General features: G+C 50.8%; 1 protein-coding gene across 6 annotated transcripts; it reads left to right on the plus strand.

Annotated features, from left to right (window-relative positions):
• The first annotated feature begins 2,046 nt into the window (after positions 1-2,046).
• On the plus strand, positions 2,047-14,557 carry Hyou1 (hypoxia up-regulated 1). Of its 6 annotated transcripts, none has more exons than XM_021171581.2 (26): positions 2,047-2,152; positions 3,067-3,164; positions 3,370-3,463; positions 3,608-3,686; positions 3,801-3,955; positions 4,076-4,152; positions 4,406-4,587; positions 5,015-5,130; positions 6,706-6,898; positions 7,031-7,165; positions 7,257-7,339; positions 7,425-7,557; positions 7,713-7,900; positions 8,156-8,294; positions 9,817-9,877; positions 10,035-10,114; positions 10,470-10,655; positions 10,788-10,960; positions 11,060-11,147; positions 11,264-11,386; positions 11,574-11,707; positions 11,820-11,904; positions 12,014-12,254; positions 12,360-12,410; positions 13,655-13,705; positions 13,805-14,557. In XM_021171581.2, the coding sequence occupies exons 2-26, from the start codon at positions 3,074-3,076 to the stop codon at positions 13,864-13,866; spliced, it is 3,000 nt and encodes a 999-aa protein (XP_021027240.1). In that variant the 5' UTR covers positions 2,047-2,152; positions 3,067-3,073; the 3' UTR covers positions 13,867-14,557. The 6 variants fall into 6 exon arrangements, with proteins under 6 accessions (XP_021027240.1, XP_021027241.1, XP_021027244.1 ...); XM_021171582.2 differs by lacking the exon at positions 2,047-2,152 and adding an exon at positions 2,159-2,233; XM_021171585.2 differs by lacking the exon at positions 2,047-2,152 and adding an exon at positions 2,159-2,233 and having other exon boundaries at positions 10,791-10,960.
• Positions 14,558-14,964: the final 407 nt, after the last annotated feature.

Genomic DNA, 14,964 nt, shown 5'->3' on the forward strand with positions numbered 1-14,964 from the left:
CAATTCCCAGCAACCACTGGTGGCTCACAACCATCTGATGACCTCTTCTGGTGTGTCTGAAGGCAGCTACAATGTACTCATATAAATGAATGAATGAATAAAAAAATATTTTAAAAAATGGAACAGGAGAGGGGGGAAAGGAGGAGGGGAAGTGAGAGGGAGAGAGGGAGAGAAAAGGGGAGTGCACTAGAGAGAGGTTGGGTGTCCTGCACAAGCCTGAGTACCTGAGTTCAGAGGAAAATATTCGCATTTTAAAAGGCCCTATGCACTTGTAATCACAGCACTGTTGAGGTTGGAGTAGGGAAACTCACTGGGGCTCGGTGGGCACCAGCCTAGCTCCATGTTCCATGAGAGACCCTGTCTAAAAAAAAAATAAGGCAGAAATTGATAGAGCAGGACATTTAATGTTCTTTTCTGGACTCAGCACACAGACACACACACACACACATACAAACACCATATGTGTGTACAGCACACACAAAATGAAGAAGCAAAACTCAACAGAACCGACAACTTACACGTCCAACACTGGCAGATAAAGCCCACATTATGCACTGATGTACACAATGTTGTACAGTAGTAACAAGGAGGGAAATCCCACTGACACAGAAAACTCTTAGTTGAAAAATAGCAAATAATTGCCTTTTTTGTTGTTATTGTTCGAAAAATGTTACTTTTCTTTTTTTTTTTTTTTAATGTCTTTATTATTGTATGTAAGTACACTGTGGCTATACACAGAGGGCACCAGATCTCACTGCGGATGGTTGTGAGCCACCATGTGGTTGCTGGGATTTGAACTCGGGACCTTCTGAAGAGCAGTCAGTGCTCTTAACTGCTGAGCCATCGCTCCAGCCCAAATGTTACTTTTCTAGAAAAAGATATGTGTATCATAATGAGCAGGAAGTTACATATCATGCTACAGATAAGAGTGGGAGGTTGTGTCAGGGGATTTACTTTTACTTATAAATCTTTTCTCTGGGTAGCAGTGTGTGTGTGTTTGGTTGGTTTCGTTTTTGAGACAGAGTTTCTCTGGGTAGCCTTGGTTGTTTGTTGTGGAACTTGTTCTGTAGACCAGGATGGCCTGGAGCAGGTAGAGATCTGCATGCCTCTGCCTCCCAAGTGCTAAGATTAAGGCCACCACCCACCAGTCCGTCCCTAATCTTTACATCACATGAATACTCATTTTTTAAAAAAAGATTTGTTTATTATTATATGTAAGTACACTGTCTTTAGACACACTAGAAGAAGGAGGGCATCCTATCTCATTATGGGTGGTTGTGAGCCACCCACCATGTGATTGCTGGGAATTGAACTCCAAACCTTTGAAGAGCAGTCAGTGCTCTTACCCACTGAGCCATCTCCCCAGCCCGAATACTCATTTCTTTTCTTAATTTTTGAACGGTGTTGTTGATGGAATCCAGAGCCTCAACTACGTCAGACAAGAGCTGTAGCTCTGAGCTATTTTCCCAGCCCTGAACCATTCCTAAGAAGAAACAAGGACGGTACCAAAGATCAAGCCAATTAAAGTCTTATTTTTTAGTTTGCAATATCGTCTCTCGTACTATTGGGGTTCGGAGTTAAAGCCAAGTTCTGTCACAAACATGGTTTATCTCCGGCCCATCAGCGAACATCATTCTTGTGGCTTAGGTTTTTCAATGAACCCATAAGGTTGGAGCGGTCCCTTGATATCTTGCCCAAGCCCATGGCACACGCATACGCCTCTTCCGCGTCGCCGCAGCGAAAGCAGCTCAGTAGGATTTCGTCGCGCGGATGCCCCAGGTAACCGGAAGAAGGCCGAGGACTTCGCAATCCACGAGAGCACCTGCTCCCACGCGGGGTTCCGCTAGGGTTCCGCACCGAAGCGTCGGGCACCAATGCTGGCAGAAGTCCCGCGAGGAGCAACCCGGTCGCGAACCGTGACGTGGGCCAATCCGCAGCCAGCTCCGGCAGTTTCGTCCCAACCGGTACTCAGGCCCAGCTGCGTCCTCGAGGGGCGGGGCCGCAGAGGGGCGGGTCTTCTACGTGGACCAATGGAGGCTCGCGCCGGGTCTCGTGGGCGGTGCTAAGTGCGCGGCGCAGGGCCGAGCGGCAGGGGCGCCAATGAGCGTGCGCCGCGTCCGGGGCCGGCTGGTGCGCGAGACGCCGCTGAGAGGTTGGTGGCCACTGTAACAGTTTGCAAACGAAGGGGAGTTGTGAAGGGCCCGGGGTTGGGGTCGTGCTGCTGGCCGTGTGGGTACGTCCTCGCCGCCTTGATCCCGGAGCGAGGGACACAGGAGCTGAAGGCCAGTGGGAGCGGGGGTGTGGATGGAGCAGCGGTCGGGCCGCGGCTCCTAGGGGAGGCAGCGTGCTAGCTTCGGGGGCGGGCCGGTAGCCGGAGCGAGGGCCGCACGGACACCGGTCCCTTCGGTCCTGAAGTTCAGGCGCAGAGCTGCCCCCTCGCGCTCAGGGTGGGCCTGAATCCATTTCTGGGAGTGGGATCTTCCACCTTCGTCAGGTGAGGTTTAGGTGAACATCCACCCGGCTGGTAACCTTAACCTGCACAACGTCTGCGTAGGCAGCGGGGCCCAGGAGTGGGATGGGCAAGGAGGGTAGGCTGGACAATGCTCAGGGAATTCAGAGAAGGGGACAAACCCTTCTATGCCAGCCATCCCCAACGTCATCACCTTCCAGTTCCTGCCCAGGCTCAACCTGGCTTTCCCCGCCACCCGGGAACCCCAGGTGTGAGGTATTTGAGCCGATTTCGAGGGTCCTGGCCAAGCTCCAGGTGTCTGACAAGTACAGTGCTGTGGTGTGCAGATTGCTTGCCTGTACATAGACCGAAAAAAGGTCAACTCTTATTTGTCTAAGTAGGTGGAGGGCCCTTTTGCTTCGGCCCGAATGTGAGACACTTGGGAGGATGTTTAAAATGATTGAAACTCCTCAGGAAGGAAGAGAAGAGGTCGAGCTGCTGTGCTTTTTTGCCAAAGTGCAACAGATAAGAATCTTTGAGCTTGTCTGTTCTGGGATGTGGTTCTGTTTCCTTCTTCATTCAGCATCCAGTTACAAGTGTTTTTCCTTTCCCATTAGGGTCACAATGGCAGCCACAGTAAGAAGGCAGAGGCCAAGGAGGCTACTCTGTTGGGCCTTGGTGGTTGTCCTCTTGGCAGACCTGTTGGCACTGAGCGGTATGTACCTGGCAAAGGTGTCAAAGAAGAATGAAAGGATAAGAGGGCACAAGGTGCCTACTCGAGTTAGGGGTTGCTGGATCTAGCCTTTTTCTTTGTCTTTGCCATGGAAAGCAGGCTGCTTCCATTGATTTACCTTAGGAAGGCAGGAGGGTGTGGGAAGCAGAGAACTGACAGAGAAACCTACATTCTGTCTTCCCTTCAGACACATTGGCTGTAATGTCTGTAGACCTGGGCAGTGAATCCATGAAGGTGGCCATTGTCAAGCCTGGAGTGCCCATGGAGATTGTATTGAACAAGTAAGAGTAGATCCGGGTCAGGGGTGTGTATATAATTTATAGTGCCCACTTCAGACTGTGATGGCTGAGCCCCCGTATGAGATCTGGAGGCGTCTGGCTTCATAGTCTGCTGTAGGCAGCTGGGCTAATGCTGCTTTTTCTTAGGGAATCTCGGAGGAAAACTCCAGTGACTGTGACCTTGAAAGAAAATGAAAGGTTTTTAGGTGATAGTGCAGCCGGCATGGTGAGTAACAGCCCTAGCCAGATTCGTTCCCCCAGCCTTTTATCTAGCTGGATGAAGTAGAGGCAAGCTAAGGTAGGTTTGGGCCTAAGAACCAGCTGGGTCTCCTCCTTTCAGGCCATCAAGAATCCAAAGGCTACGCTCCGTTATTTCCAGCACCTCCTTGGAAAACAGACGGATAACCCTCATGTGGCCCTTTACCGGTCCCGTTTCCCGGAACATGAGCTAATCGTTGACCCACAGAGGCAGACTGTGCGCTTCCAGATCAGTCCGTGAGTGTCCAGAGTGGGAAGGAAGCCCCTTGTTGGCGCATGTGTCCGTGGTTATTGGGCTTGGTGTTTGCCTTCCTGGGCCTCACCACCACCACCACCTCTTCCTCCTCCTCCCTTCAGGCAGCTACAGTTCTCTCCCGAGGAGGTACTGGGCATGGTTCTGAACTACTCCCGTTCCTTGGCTGAAGATTTTGCAGGTGAGCATCAAGGTGGTGCTGGTGGCAGTGGGACTTCCCAAATGTACAGTGAATAGCAAGCAGAGCCTCTTTGATTTCTTACTGAAAATTTGACCATACCTGAAGACATGTTTGATTGTCACAAGCTTGGGATGGGCTCCTGGCATCTAGTATATAGAGGATAGGGAAGCCCAGCAAGAGTCAGTGGTACTGGGTTGGAAATCTTGGTCTGATGTTTGGGGTTGCTGGGATCTTGCTCTTTTGTCCTCTGTAGAACAACCCATTAAGGATGCAGTGATCACCGTGCCAGCCTTTTTCAACCAGGCTGAGCGCCGAGCTGTGCTGCAGGCTGCTCGGATGGCTGGCCTCAAGGTGCTGCAGCTCATCAATGACAACACGGCCACAGCCCTCAGCTACGGTGTCTTCCGCCGGAAAGATATCAATTCCACTGCACAGGTGAGCCACTAAATGCACACAACATGAAGTCTCAGGGTGGAGGATCCTTGACCCATTTTTGCATCTTTTTTGCATGGCTATCCCTTAACAAATTGTGACAAATAGCTGCCTTTCAGTACCCATTGGAGTTGGTTAGTTTTTTGAAGGGTGACAGCTTTTTATTTCCAGGCAGACAAGTAGACAGGTATCCTGCATTTGATAAACTATCTCTTTGTTTTGATATTTTTGTGTAGCGTGGGAGGGAGGGGTGAGACAGGTTTTCTCTGTGTGACCTTGCTGTCCTATAACTCACTGTGTAAGCCAGGCTGGCCTGGAACTCAGAGGTCCACATGCCCCTGCCTCCCGAGCACGGAATGACAGATGTGCATCACACCTTGCCTGGCTCCCACATTAGGTTCCTCTGACAGTATCCTTGGTGTCTCCACAGAACATCATGTTCTATGATATGGGCTCGGGCAGCACTGTGTGCACCATCGTGACCTACCAGACAGTGAAGACGAAGGAGGCTGGGATGCAGCCACAGCTGCAGATCCGGGGCGTGGGGTAGGTTCCTGAGACCTCAGTGAGAGGTGTCTCCTGCATTTCGGGTGCCTTTTCTGATTCTTGAGGGAACACTTCCTGGATACAGCATGGGTTTCTGGAAGGGCTGCTCCCAAAGAAGACATGAAAGCAGGAGAGGCAGTTTGCTGCTGACACGTTACAGCAGTGACATTGTCTGTCTTTCTTCCCCTCTTTGGTTTCTGTTTTGTTTTTGTTTTGATGTCTCGAGACAGGGTTTCTCTGTGTAGCCCTGGCTTTTCTGAAACTCACTCTGTAGACCAGGCTGGCCTTGAGCTCACAGAGCCAGTTGCCTCTCTGCCTCCTGAGTGCTAGGATTAAAAGCACATGCTGCACCAACATCACCCTACCAGTTCTTTGTTTTTACTGAGGCCGAATCTAGAGTCTCACACACGCCATACAAACATTCAGCTACTAAACTGTATAACCCTGGAACTTACTGCGATGTTCAGGTTGGTCAGAGACTTCTGGCAGTCCTACCTCTGTCTTGTCACCTACAGAATTTAAAAAACAACAAAGCCCTTCCTAAACAAGGTATTGGGATATAATCCTAGCGCTGGGGTAGAAATGCAAACTCCATCTGTAGCTACTAGTGCACAGAATATGTACTAGTATTACTACTAGTGCAGTAGAATATGTGAGACCCTGTATGGAAAAAAAAATAAACCTTTTCAGCTCCTCGCTGTTCAGCTAGGAGGTTCTCGTAAGATACTGACTGGTGTACAGAAAGTAGCTCTGTACTGGGATCTTGCCTGGTATCCATGGGCCCCAGACTCCCCAGTAAAGAGAGAAATGCCAATATAACAGTACTCCATTCTCCACTGCTCTCCTTATACCTGTTTGAGCCCTGCCTGCTGCAGCTGTGTCTGAGCTCTTTGACTGCTTTGTTTTTATTTTTTGGAGCTCTCTCGATGTAGTCCTGGCTGTCATAGAGCAGGCTGGCCTAGAACTCAGAGATTCACCTGCCACTGCCCCCAAGTGCTGGATGTAAAACATGAGCTGCATGGAGATGAAGCGAACATGGCTGGCTCTTATTCCTAAAGTATCTCTTTCTCATCCATCGGAGCTTTGACTGTACTCTCCTACTTTCTCCCTTGAGGTCTTTAGGAAAACTGTTGCTTCTGTCTAGAAGGTGCTTCGCTTTCTCCGCTGACTACTCTTTGAGTAGTTTGGACTTCCTACATGCGTTCCGCTAGCCTTTTCTGGTTGTTTTGAGAGAGGGTCTCACTGTGTAACCTGGCTGGCCCCGGGCGTCTGTATGTAGAGCAGACTAGCCTCAAACTTACAGATGCTGGGTGCGTGTTTTTCTTATGGCGTGTATGACTTTACGTTTAGGACATTATTCTTCTATTAGATTATAAATTCTAATAGAGCTGTCTCCTCTCCTGCTCCTTTTGTCACTTACATTCAAGTACTTAATACTTAGTAATATGCTGAGTGACTGGGCAGATGAGCTAGCTGCTCCTGAATTGCTGTGTGTGCTGTAGGGTTGCGGGCAGAGCACCGGTGTCTCGTGTGCCGGAGGGTCCTTACTCTGTACTTGTTCCTTTTCTTGAACAGATTTGACCGCACCCTGGGTGGCCTGGAGATGGAGCTTCGGCTGCGAGAACACCTGGCTAAGCTCTTCAATGAGCAGCGCAAGGGCCAGAAAGCCAAGGATGTTCGGGAAAACCCCCGGGCCATGGCCAAACTGCTTCGGGAAGCCAACCGGCTTAAAACCGTCCTGAGTGCCAACGCTGATCACATGGCACAGGTAACCACATGGGACCTTGTAGAGAGCAGGCTTGTGGCTCCTGTCCTCCCAATGTCCTGTCCTGTTCTCTTGAAGTCCATCTTTTGCCCAGAGAGCAGACCTGACCAGAGCCTCTTCCTCCTCTTCCCACAGATTGAGGGCTTGATGGATGATGTGGACTTCAAGGCGAAAGTAACTCGGGTGGAATTCGAGGAGCTGTGTGCAGATTTGTTTGACCGTGTGCCTGGGCCTGTGCAGCAGGCCTTGCAGAGTGCCGAGATGAGCTTGGTGAGGGATGAGGGGGACAGAGCAGAGCACACCCACAGAGTGTCAGAGGGGAAGGTCGTTAACTCCTGCACCTCACCTTCCCCTTCCGCAGGATCAAATTGAGCAGGTGATCCTGGTGGGCGGGGCCACTCGTGTTCCCAAAGTTCAAGAAGTGCTGCTAAAGGCCGTGGGCAAGTGAGTATGGTGTCGGAGCCGGGCATGGAGCTGGAGGCTGGCCACTACACTCCCGGGTTGATAACGCTAAAGCTGTGTCTCCTAGGGAGGAACTGGGAAAGAACATCAATGCGGATGAAGCCGCTGCCATGGGGGCTGTGTACCAGGCAGCGGCTCTCAGCAAGGCCTTCAAAGTGAAGCCATTTGTTGTGCGGGATGCTGTCATTTACCCCATCCTGGTAAGCTTGACCTGGTGACACTCCACTTCTCCACTGGGATCTCTGTTCACCTCAGCCTGTCCCTTTCTCTTTCGTCTGAGAGATCCTATTCCCTCCTATCTACTAACAGAACTTCCCTGGGTCTCCAGTGCACCTTCTCCTTGCCTATTATGTAGGTGGAGTTCACAAGGGAGGTGGAGGAGGAGCCTGGGCTCCGAAGCCTGAAACACAATAAGCGTGTGCTCTTCTCTCGAATGGGGCCCTACCCTCAGCGCAAAGTCATAACCTTTAACCGCTACAGCCATGATTTCAACTTCCACATCAACTACGGTGACCTGGGCTTCCTGGGGCCTGAGGATCTTCGGTGAGGGGCGGGGGCAGGATGGTACCTCCAGGGAGTGGGAGGTGTGCCTGCCAGATGATCTAAGGATGGGGAGGGGAATGCGGGCCTTGAGGGCTGAGGTGGGTTAGGGTTGTTATGAACAGCCTGTCTCAGAGGGTCCATCTTTCTGAGTTCTGGGTAGGGACCCTGACATCTCATGCCTGCAGGCCATGTGGTCTAAAGTTAGTGATGGGCCAGATGGATCTCCTCAAACTCTTTTCTTTTCCTCTCAACCAGGGTATTTGGCTCCCAGAATCTGACCACAGTAAAACTAAAAGGCGTGGGAGAGAGCTTCAAGAAATATCCCGACTATGAGTCCAAAGGCATCAAGGCCCACTTTAACCTGGATGAGAGTGGCGTGCTCAGTTTAGACAGGGTAAGAGTGAAAGGGAGCCCTATCTGGGTAGGGGTGAACCCTGGACCACCAGCCTCTCTGATGGGTTCACAGGATGCCATAAAACATTTCGGAAGCAGATAGGATAAATCTTGGCTTCTTTGTGACTAGCACATACTATAGTCACTGTAACTTGCTTAGAGGGAAATACACATTTAAAAACAAGGGGCTGGAAAGATGGCTCAGTGGTTGAGCACCGACTGCTCTTCTGAAGGTCATGAGTTCAAATCCCAGCAACCACATGATGGCTCACAACCATCCATAATGAGAGCCGATCCTCTCTTGTGGTATGTCTGAAGACAGCTGCAGTGTGCTTACATATAATAAATAAGTAAATCTTTTAAAAACAAAAAAACAAAAATCAGCCGGGCGTGGTGGCGCACGCCTTTAATCCCAGCACTCGGGAGGCAGAGGCAGGTGGATTTCTGAGTTCGAGGCCAGCCTGGTCTACAAAGTGAGTTCCAGGACAGCCAGGGCTATACAGAGAAACCCTGTCTCGAAAAACCAAAAAAAAAAACCAAAAATCAAACCATGTGTAGGTCTATGTCTGCACCATTTATTGTGCCTGGTGCCCATGAGGGCTAAACGAGGATATAGGATCCCCTAGAACTGGAGTTAATAAATGGATGTGGATGCTGGGAGTTGGACCCATTGCTGTGCCATATCTACAGCCCGTTAAGGTTTTTAAGAGTATGTGTGTATATACTGGGGATGGGATGCAAGCATGCCACAGCAGATGCAGAGCCAGATGAACAGGAAAACTAGTGGGTTTCCATCTCCCTTTGGTGAGAGGAAGTACCTTTACCTGCTGAGCCATCTTGCCAGTCCAGAGAATCCCCTTTCTTTAATTCAGTTTAAAATAAAATGTGTGTAAATGGTTTGCCTGCACATGTCTGCATCATATGTATGTCTCATGCCTCAGGAGGCCAGAAGAGGGAGTCAGATCCCCTGGTGCTGCAGTGAGAGATGGTTGTGAGCCACCATGTCAATGTTGAGCATCATACCTGGGTTCTACTGAAAACCAGTCCATGTTCTTTGCTACAGAGCCATCTCTTCAGCCCCCAAAAGAGTAATTTTGAGCCAGGTGTGGTGGTGCAGCACTTAGGAGACAGAGGCCACTCTCTGAGTTTGAGGCCAGCCTGGTCTACAAAATGACTCTAGGACAGCCAGGGCTCTGTGATATTGAGAGAACTGTCTCAAAAAAATAAATAAATAAATAAATAAATAAAAGTTTTTCACTTAGAATTTTCTGGCACACGGGAAAAATGGTTTATTGTATTGCCAAGTAGAGACCTGGAGGACTCTATGGACAGGAGTGGGAGCCTGTCCTGAGAGGATTGGCACTTAAAGGGGGATTGGCCATCTAGGAGTCTCAGAAAAGGAGGGTGAGAGAGTAGATCCTAACAGGTGCAAGTCATTTTGTATTCCTACTGTATGCATAAGCAGCACACTTGTGTACAACATGGGTCATGTGATTTTTTTTTTTAAACCCATTTCAAAATAGGTGGAGTCCGTATTTGAGACCCTGGTGGAGGACAGCCCAGAGGAAGAATCTACTCTTACCAGTAAGATGAATATGGGCTCCTGTGTGCATGCAAGTGTGTGCCAGCAGGCAAGAGTTAGCACACACGCCTGCTTGGGGAGGTGATGGCGTTGATGTGGGGTAGGAGGCGGAGCGGCTGCCTGATTCCCTCATGAACCTCTCTGCTGCTTTCCTCCTAGAACTTGGCAACACCATATCCAGCCTGTTTGGAGGTGGCACCTCATCAGATGCTAAAGAGAATGGTACTGATGCTGTGCAGGTAAGGGCAGAGGGCAGACTAGCAAGTGGCTGGGGCTGGGGGATGTAGACCGAGGCAGAGTCTGGCGGGACTCCCAGCTGCCTGAACTTTATCCCTCGTCAGTGGCAGGCTGCCCTGCTCCTGCTTCAGTGGATTTGAGCCACTCCCAGAACCCAGGGCTGCTTGTTTTCATTACCACCTGCCCTCCCTTTGTTCTCCTGTATCTGGAATCCCAACAGCCCATGTGCCTACTGTGTCATCTGCTTGACCAGGCTTTATGCTGAGCACTGTTCCCTTTCCAAACAGAGGAGCTGATATGGTCAGAGGCTTAGCTAACAATGTATATAACTTTTGGGGTTCCTATAATGTCTACCAGGAGGAAGAGGAGAGCCCTGCTGAGGGGAGCAAGGATGAGCCTGCAGAGCAGGGGGAGCTCAAGGAGGAAGCTGAAGCCCCAGCAGAGGAGACCTCTCAGCCTCCACCCTCTGAGCCTAAGGGGGATGCAGCCCGTGAGGGAGAGAAACCTGATGAAAAAGAGAGTGGGGACAAGCCTGAGGCCCAGGTGAGCTGCCTGCAGGGGAAGAGGGTGGAGTCCACGGCCTGACACTGAGGGGAAGCAAGCCGCTTCCTTCATGCCTTTAGAGGAGGAGACAGCTAATGGTTTTCCTTATTACATCACTGCTCTTTCTACCAGAAGCCCAATGAGAAGGGGCAAGCAGGGCCTGAGGGTGCTGCTCCAGCTCCTGAGGAGGACAAAAAGCCGAAACCTGCCCGGAAGCAGAAAATGGTGGAGGAGATAGGTGTGGAGCTGGCTGTCTTGGACCTGCCTGACTTGCCAGAGGATGAGCTGGCCCGTTCTGTGCAGAAGTAAGTGCTGGCCATGTGGAAGATGAGCCGGGTGTGGAAAGGTAATCCTGGAAGGCCCCCAGTTCCAGCCTCACCTCTTCCTACCTTCTCATCGCACAGACTTGAAGACCTGACCCTGCGCGACCTAGAGAAGCAGGAGAGGGAGAAAGCTGCCAACAGCTTGGAGGCTTTCATCTTTGAGACCCAGGTGAGCAGGCAAGGGTAGCAAGCATGCCCTGCCTCCCCAGAGCTTCCACTTAGGGACATGTGGCTCTGACCCTTGCCCCAAAGACTGCTGCCTGCATGGATTGGTGTCCTTGACAGGACAAGCTGTACCAGCCTGAGTACCAGGAAGTGTCCACTGAGGAACAGCGGGAGGAGATCTCGGGGAAACTCAGCGCCACTTCTACCTGGCTGGAGGATGAGGGATTTGGAGCCACCACTGTGGTGAGGAGCCTTCTGAGATGTGGCAGGCAGATGGGAGTGCTGCCCGTGTCCCCAGCCCCTTACCCCACCTCCGCTTCTAGGGCCAGAGTGAGAAGAGCTGGGGTGTCAGGATGAAGCAAGATGCAGGGCTGGGTCCAGAATGCTCCTGCTGCACTTCAGCCCTCCTCTTCCTCCTCATGTCTGTCAGATGCTGAAGGACAAGCTGGCAGAGCTGAGAAAGCTGTGCCAGGGGCTGTTTTTTCGGGTGGAAGAACGCAGGAAATGGCCAGAGAGGCTTTCAGCTCTGGATAATCTCCTCAACCATTCCAGCATTTTCCTCAAGTGAGTGTTCTCTGCTCCCTTCCTTCTTTGTGTAGTCCTGCGGAGACCATGGTTCTCCTTTCTGCCAGCTTCTCATCTGCCCTAGGCTGATCTTTTCCTCTTTGGCTCCTAGGGGTGCCCGGCTCATCCCGGAGATGGACCAGGTCTTCACTGAAGTGGAGATGACGACGTTAGAGAAAGTCATCAATGACACCTGGGTAAGCTCTTGTCATTTGTAACTGGACACTTTAGCTGGTACCCTGGGATGATGAGAGTGAAGCTGCCACATCCAGGGCTAGTTCTGAGTCTCCCTGGCTTCATCCCCAGGCCTGGAAGAATGCAACCCTGGCCGAACAAGCCAAGCTTCCTGCCACAGAGAAGCCTGTGCTGCTTTCAAAAGACATCGAGGCCAAAATGATGGCCCTGGACCGGGAGGTACAGTATCTACTCAATAAGGCCAAGTTTACCAAGCCACGGCCACGGCCCAAAGACAAGAATGGCACCCGGGCAGAACCTCCCCTCAATGCCAGTGCTGGTGACCAAGAGGAGAAGGTCATTCCACCTGCAGGTGAGGAGAGATGCTTGGCTGGAGCAACGATTGGTCCTGTGAGCAGTCAGAGCGCCACCTACCTCTCTCTCCTAGTACTGCATCTAACTTTTGGTTTCCCTCTAGGCCAGACTGAAGAGGTGAAACCCATTTTAGAACCTGACAAAGAAGAGACTGGTGAGTTGGGGACCTGGGGAATGAGACATTTCGTTAGTCTAGGGGCAGGCAAATTGGCAAGCATGCTCTATTTCAGGTCGGTGAATGTGGTGGCCTTTAGTTTTTAGAAGCATTGCGTTTTCTTTGGAAAAAAGCAAGGGCAAGGGCAGGCTGGGGAGATGGCTCAGTGGTAAGTGCTTAACTGCACAGTGTGAGGCTAAGAGTCGAGATCCCCAGCACCCCTGTAAATGCCATGCAGCCAGGCTGCCCACTTACTATGCCAGCATGTGGAAGAGAAAGGTGGCTAAAGCAAGTGGGTTAGTTAGCTTATCTAGATGAAGTACCAACTCCAGATTCAAGTGAGAGACCTTCCCCGAATATATGAGAAAGAAAGCAACGAGCCGGGTGTGGTGGCGCACGCCTTTAATCCCAGCACTTGGGAGGCAGAGGCAGGCCTTGTCTACAAAGTGAGTTCCAGGACAGCTGGGGCTATACAGAGAAACCCTGTCTGGGGGGAAAAAAAAAAGAAAGAAAGAAAGCAACGAGGAAGAAACCCTGCATCAACCTCTGGCCTCCACATGCATGGGCAAAACATACATACTTTTTTGTTGTTGTTTTGTTTTTGTTTTTTTGAGATAGGGCTTCTCTGTGTATAACCCTGATTGACCTGGAACTTGCTTTGTAGACCAGGCTGGCCTTGAACTCAATAGATTCACCTGACTCTCAAGTGTTGGTGTAAAGGCATACACTACCACCCACACCTGGCTTATATATTCTTCCTTCCTTCCTTCCTTCCTTCCTTCCTTCCTTCCTTCCTTCCTTCCTTCCTCTCTCTCTCTCTCTCTCTCTTTTCTTTTCTTTTCTTTTCTTTTCTTTTCTTTTCTTTTCTTTTCTTATCTTTTCTTTCTATAGCCCTAGACCAGAAAAATGTAAAACTTTGTGGGAGAAAGGTCTGGAGAGGTGACTCAATGCTTAAGAGTTCCGGCTCCTCTTCAGTGAAGTCAGTTTCTGTTTTCAGCCTGGAGCTGATGGCTCACAACTTCTGTAACTCCAGGTCCAGAGGACCTGATTCCTCTTCTGGCCTCCCAAGGCACATAAATGATGCACAGGCGTATGTGTAAGCACAACACGCATAAACATTAAATAGAAATGTAAAAAAGAAAAAAGGGAGAGACCCCAGATGTGGCTCACACATCTTCTATGTGTACCACTGGATTTGTAGGTCTCACTTGTTTAGTGACTGGCCTTTTCCTTCTAAAATGCAGGTACGGAACCAGCAGACTCGGAGCCTCTGGAATTAGGAGGTCCTGGAGCTGGTAAGAGAGGAGCCTGGGGCATTGGCAGCTTGTTAGGGTTGGAGGGAAAGAAGAGGCTGTTGAGCCTTACACTGCTATTCTCCCCTCCCCCTCCAACAGGACCTGAACAGGAAGAGCAGACAGCAGGACAGAAGCGGCCTTCAAAGAACGATGAACTATAACCCCAGCTCCTGCCTTCCGACTTGGCTCCAGCCCCTTCTCCTACCACCTCTATTTATTACACATCAGGGTTGCAGCGGGGGTCGGTTCCTCAGAGGCTCAAGCTCCTTCTCAGCTGGGACAGGAGGTGGCTGCTCAGCCCTAGAGAAGCTCCATGGTGAAACCGGCTCTACTTCTGTCCCCAGCCCCACCCTCTGGTCTCCTACTCTCTGGCCCTGTGTTTGGAAAAATCACTATTATGTCTTAATTCTTTGCCTGTGGGTGAGAGAATGGCTGCCAGTAGTTGTTGGAGACCTGGTAGTGGGAAGGATGTTGTGGGTCACTGGAGAGTGGCCAGTCTTCACAGCATCCTTTCATCTTTTCCTCTTCCACAAAATCAGTGTCCTGTTTGGGCCAGTGTCTACAGAGCCTCAGTCCCACTTGGTTTCTGAGTGCTTCTTTTCTCTTCTGTGTCTTCTCTTCCCTTGTCCTTCCTCCTTGGCTCTTCTGTCCTTTCCTTCCCTGTGTAGACTGGGCTGTGGTCTTCTTGCCCAAAGTCTTTCATCTGGACTGTCTGTAGAGTAAATGCTCTCATGGTTCATGCGACCCCTGGTGGCTGGAGCAAGCGGGAGCAGGCAAGAAGGGAAAGCCCTGTAGCCCCGAATGGGTTGTTGGACCCGGGACAGTACAGGTCCGGAGAGTGGCTGGCAAGGATGCAAGTATACTGCAGGCACTCGACATCCTTGTCAGCCCCAGTTCCTGTGACACCAACCCCTTCATGCTCTTTCCTCCTTCCCCCTGGGCTGACCAAAAATGTGCTATCTACTGTGAGCCCCTTTCCCAAGACCCTGGGGGACGGAGAGACCATGGTGTGAATGTAAAAATACCACCTCACTCTCAGGCAAGCTTTGTGGGTAAAGAAGAGGGGTCAGGATTCAACTTGACAGTGTATTTAGCTAGGAAGGAGAGCCCCTTGCCCGCTATAACCATGCCTAGAGTGCCTGTCCTCCAGTATTGCACCTGTAGCCAGAGCTAGGGCCACCCCAGTGCAGGGGCAAAGTAAACCTGATGTCAGTTGTTTTGTCTTTTCTACCCCAACCCCACCCTACTTTCCACCCCCC

Source organism: Mus caroli, chromosome 9 (assembly GCF_900094665.2).
Source record: "Mus caroli chromosome 9, CAROLI_EIJ_v1.1, whole genome shotgun sequence".
Lineage (NCBI taxonomy): Eukaryota > Metazoa > Chordata > Mammalia > Rodentia > Muridae > Mus > Mus caroli.

Excerpts from the sequence above, each read along its gene's own strand:
- Hyou1 (XM_021171581.2), top strand. The coding sequence starts at position 3,074 with ATGGCAGCCACAGTAAGAAGGCAGAGGCCAAGGAGGCTACTCTGTTGG. Across the intron at positions 3,956-4,075 it reads GTGCGCTTCCAGATCAGTCC|GCAGCTACAGTTCTCTCCCG; the intron begins GTGAGTGTCCAG and ends TCCTCCCTTCAG. Across the intron at positions 12,255-12,359 it reads GAAGGTCATTCCACCTGCAG|GCCAGACTGAAGAGGTGAAA; the intron begins GTGAGGAGAGAT and ends GTTTCCCTCTAG.